The 4,650-nt window shown below is 58.5% G+C and overlaps 1 protein-coding gene across 2 annotated transcripts; it reads right to left on the reverse strand.

Moving 5' to 3' along the window:
* Window positions 1-1,151: 1,151 nt before the first annotated feature.
* On the reverse strand, window positions 1,152-4,275 carry INAFM2 (InaF motif containing 2). 2 transcript variants are annotated; one of them, XR_011472748.1, is made up of 2 exons: window positions 2,300-3,012; window positions 1,152-1,432 (listed from the first exon to the last, which is right to left on the reverse strand). XR_011472748.1 is itself a non-coding variant. In XM_070425188.1 (2 exons), the coding sequence occupies exon 1, from the start codon at window positions 3,893-3,895 to the stop codon at window positions 3,440-3,442; it is 456 nt and encodes a 151-aa protein (XP_070281289.1). In that variant the 5' UTR covers window positions 3,896-4,275; the 3' UTR covers window positions 1,152-1,432; window positions 3,019-3,439. The 2 variants fall into 2 exon arrangements, 1 of the variants encoding a protein (XP_070281289.1); XM_070425188.1 differs by lacking the exon at window positions 2,300-3,012 and adding an exon at window positions 3,019-4,275.
* Between the last annotated feature and the right edge of the window lie 375 nt (window positions 4,276-4,650).

Genomic DNA, 4,650 nt, shown 5'->3' on the forward strand with positions numbered 1-4,650 from the left:
CTCTGGCTCAAAAGCTGTTGGACAATGTTGCAGGTAATTTCTCACTCTTGAAAATAAACCTCTTCAGACCACTGCCCCCCACCAACAGGCCCTGTTCTGGTGGAACAGCGCCCTTCTCATCAGCCAGCAGGCCCCTGCCACACACACACACGCTGCTGCCTGGCCCACCGTGTGAAGCCGGGAGCAGCAGCAAAAGCCATATGTCACCATCCACGGGAAGGGGAGCCTGACTAGAACCAAAAAACCCTCTCCCTCCCCTTCGGCTCTGCCTTACCAAGCCCTCGCACAGAAAGCCATTGTGTAGGCTGATGAGGGAAATAAAAGCAGGGCGGACTTTTTCCACGCTCCCCTGCAGACTACAAGGTGATGTAAAAGAGCAGCAGCCACCCCCCAACAGCTCTGTAGAAGTGCGGGCCCCAGGGGGCCCCACCAACACTGGCTTTTGGTTGTGTACTGGGCAGCGCCGTCTAATAATGAGCTGAGCTCAATTGCTTGCCATGTATTTTGCGGCATAACTAATCCCTTAGTTTTGTGCTTCTCACCCACATGTCTTTTATTGTTTGCTTTGGGGGGAGAAAAAGCCTCACCTTTGAAGCAATCTAAAGTTCTCTCAGCATCTGGCTCTCTCGCCTCCTCCATTTAGACAAAGCTCTGACCAACCACTGCAGCCTCCTCAGTGTGTCTTTCCCAGTGTTAGCATTTCCTGAACTATCTAGGGGCCAATGGTTTGTTTAAAGCTGAGAAGAGTGATGCTATCAGGCGGCTTATCCTCACCTCAGCTCTCAGCCAGCTCAATATTTGCAATAATTCTTAATATGCATGCTGGCTGATCCCTTAGCTTCTTCAGCTAGGCATCTGTTCAGAGTCCTATAAAAGCAGAACTTTTTTTTCCTTCAGTCTTTTAAAGCTGGATATCACTGTTCTGCCAACCCCGTCATTGCTTCCCTGCTTCCCGACTAAGATGGATCTTGCCACCCTTGACTAATCAATTCAGTCAAGCCATCGGGCACAGAGAACATTAGGGCAATTGTTTTTTCCTCCGACAGCTATTTACCATCAGCCATCCACCACATCTCAGACCATTTCCTCTTCCAACTTCTACTCCTTCCCCCAAGAAATTCGAAAACAGAAACAACTTACACAGGCTTACGTAGAGTTCTTAGAATGTATTTTTGTTCACCTGAAAAATAAAACTTTTAAAAAATATACAAGACTTTTTTGAGTACAGGTATATCTTAAATGGCTGAGTTATAAATAATGTCTCTGGTCATGTTCACAGCTAGGGCTGGAACGAATGTCCCAGTTCCAGTGAAGGCGTTAGAGTCAGGAGGCCAGCAGTTGGGCCTAGGAGTGATCCGTCCCAGAGTGGATCCAACAGTCCCGGATGCAGGGGTCAGGATGGGGACAGGGGGTTGGACTCCCAGATGTTCTCCTGCAAGTTCAAAGAATCCTTGGAATAAGAGATCCATTTATAAATTATTAAAATATAGGACTAAAAATTCACACAATAAATATAAAGTACAGGCTATTATTGAAGTTATAAAGTGGCATTTTATGTTTCTCCCCCATGGGTCCCCACCAAAATTTTAAAAGGCCTCAGAGGCTTTCTAATGACCAAAGTCAAGTCAGCTGCTTAGAAATCTCCCCCAGCGGGACACCGTGGGGTGCGATCAGCCTGCCCCCAGGCTATGACAGCTCAGCGGCAGTTTTCTTGCCCACAACAGGACATGGCTTAAAGCAAGGCTGTGCCTCCTTGGATCAGAGCTAACTAGAGTGTAGGCCAGAAAACTGGAGAGACAAACTGTTTCTGGGCTCAGGTGGCGAAATTTGTCCTTTTTTTTTTTTTTAAGGTGCCTCATTTCCCAAAAAGGAAACATTAAGGGGTTTGGTATCTTGTCATACCCACACTCAATTGCCTAAAAGCAAGTGGCAGGAGGAAATGGAATCCTAATTGAGGATGTGTAATTCTTGCTGCCCCAGAGCTCTGCAAGTGTCATTCCCCTTGATGTTTCTCCTCTCAGTAAAGGCACAGGCGTTCTTTACGACAAGCCCACTGAACCTTGCCGCCACCACTCGTCTATTAACTGGCCATCAACGCACAGTCCTGAGCTTTAAAGCCCGTCTTTTAAACCAGAGGATGTGCTCAAAGCTCCGATTTCACAACAAATTCCATCCCGATCGCTGGGCTAAATTGCCACGACAAGCTCAGGAAAGAGGGAAGGCTGGGATGCTTACTGGACCAAGACAAGATTTTGGGGAGGGGGGGATAGAACAAACACGTGCGAGTCACTCTACTTACAAAGCTTGCTCTTCCTAAACAACTGTGAGGAGGCCAAAGACCGAAGCACACAGGCATGGCTCTTTCCCTTCCTTCCTTCCTGGCCCATATCCAGACCCTTAGGGTGCCACAGCAAACCTCCTGGGTGGGGGCACTGGGTGGGAAGAGGAGGAGATCAGCACCCCACCCCGCCTAAACTGCTTCTACTCCTCCTGGGCAGTGGTCGGCAAACTCATTAGTCAACAGAGCCAAATGTCAACAGTACAACGATTGAAATTTCTTTTGAGAGCCAAATTTTTTAAACTTAAAAACTATATAGGTAGATACCTTGTTATTAACTTAATTAGGTTACTCCTAAGGCTTAGGGAAGAGCCACACTCAAGGGGCCAAAGAGCCGCATGTGGCTGGCGAGCCTCAGTTTGCCGACCACGGTAAGGGTTTCCACGGTCCTTTCAACAAGTCCAAGAGTGATTATAGGCTTTTTATGTCATAAACCTATTTCTGAAGTAGGAGGGGAAATAGGGGAAAGAATGGATGATGGAAAAAACAGTTTGTGCCCTGTGGCCGGCTGCACTTTGGGGCCCAGCAAATAGCCCTGGCCCGGCCCCATCAGCCACCCAGGCGGTGGGAGAATATACATAACACGATGCAATTACAACTTCTGGTGCCTATGTCAACAACTATATACAGGGATCTATAAATTAAACGCATTTGTGGCCACTGCCACGAGGCTGACGTACCTGAGCTCCCCTCCTCCTGGTGCCCTCCCGCCTTCCGACAGCTTCAGCTGATTTACGAGCCCGAACGGCTCCCTCTTTCCCCTGAGTCTCGGGGGGAAGCCCGAGTCCCCCCTGCGCGAAGGACGCACCACCGCCAGCGGCGCAGAAGGTTCGGTGCTGGGACCCCCCACCCCACCCCCTTATGGCTCATCCACCCGGCGCCGCCGCACAGTCCTGGGGAGACCAAACCCCCGAGTCCCAGACGAATCGTGGTCGCTCCGCGGAAGGTCGGGCTGCAGGCCACGCGCCCCAGCGCTCGGCGGCCGTCGGGGAAGGCGGCGTTCGCTCCGTGAGGGTCCCCGCCGCGGGCTCTCCGTCCGGCTGCCAAGTCCGGCGCCCAGGCTCCGGGAGGACGGCTCCCCGCCGCCCGGGTGCGAGGACCTCATCGGCTCCGGGGCGCCGCCGCTTCCTCCTCGTCCTCCTCCGGCCCGCGCGCCCGCCCCGGCGGCCCGGCCAGGGGGCTGTCGGCCGGGGGCTCGGGCGGCGGGGGCCGGGCCGCCTGCAGCGGGGGCGCGTCGCGCGGCGCCTCGCGGCGGGACGAGCCGGTGGCGTTGGGCCCCGCGGCCGCCCCCGAGGTCCCGGACTGGCCGGTGGCGTTGGAGCCGCCGGGGGGCGGGCCGGCGGCTCCCGCCGAGGTCCCGGCGCCCACCGGCTGCCAGATGAGGCTGTAGTAGACGGCCAGCACGATGGCGGCCAGCGACACGGAGAGCACGTAGGCGAACACGGTGGCGAGCCGGACCCACTTCTTGTTGGTCTTGGCCGCCATCTTCGCCTTCTTGTCCCCGGTGTAGGTGGCCGGCTTGCCCCGCTCGGACGGGGCCGCGTCGCGCTCCTTCATGGGGGGGCCCCGGCCTCTGGCGCGGCGCTCCACGGCCCCGGCGGGCGGGGGCCTGGCGGCCTGGAGGACGGGGGGCGGGGGCGCCCCGGGGCCCGGCCGCTCCGCGCTCCTCACACCGCCCGCCCGCAGCCTGCCACCGCGTCGCTGTCGCTGCCGCTGCCGCTGCCGCTGCCGCCGCCGCGGCCTGGGCCAGTCACCGCCGCCAGCGCCGCCGCCGCCGCCGGCCCGTCAGCTGCTTCCCCGCCGCCGCCACAGCCACAGCCGCCGCAGCCGCCCGGCTCCGCGTCCCCATCCGCCGCCGCCACCGTCTGCCCGGCCGCCGGCCGCTCGGTCTCCAGTGGCCGCGCCGACCGCGCTGCTCCAGCCCGGCTCCCCCGCCTCGCGCGCCGGGACCGGGGCGGGAGCGCCGCGGGGGGCTGTTCTTAAAGGGGCGACGCCGGGGTCCGGAAGCGCCGCGGGAGGCGGGCTTCGGTCGGCGCCGCGAGCCCGTCGGGCGCCCGGGTGCGCGAGGGTTAAAGGGGGCTGGTCTTAAAGGGGCAGCGTCGCCGCAGCCCCGCGCCGGCCGCGCGCGAGGAGGGGCTCCGGTGCTGCTGCTTTAAAGGGGGACCCGCGTCCTGTGGGGAGGAGAGCGCACAGGAAAGGGGCGGGCGCAGCGCGGAGCTGTCAACTCTGGCGACTCTCCTCGCTGCTGAGGGTCCCGGGGAGGGACAGCGGCCCCAGCCTGGGCCCCAGGCCTGTGCACCCGGGGCGGGGGT

Source organism: Myotis yumanensis, unplaced genomic scaffold (genome assembly GCF_028538775.1).
Source record: "Myotis yumanensis isolate MYYU_CA2020_CCGP unplaced genomic scaffold, mMyoYum1.0.hap1 SCAF_1, whole genome shotgun sequence".
Classification (NCBI taxonomy): domain Eukaryota; kingdom Metazoa; phylum Chordata; class Mammalia; order Chiroptera; family Vespertilionidae; genus Myotis; species Myotis yumanensis.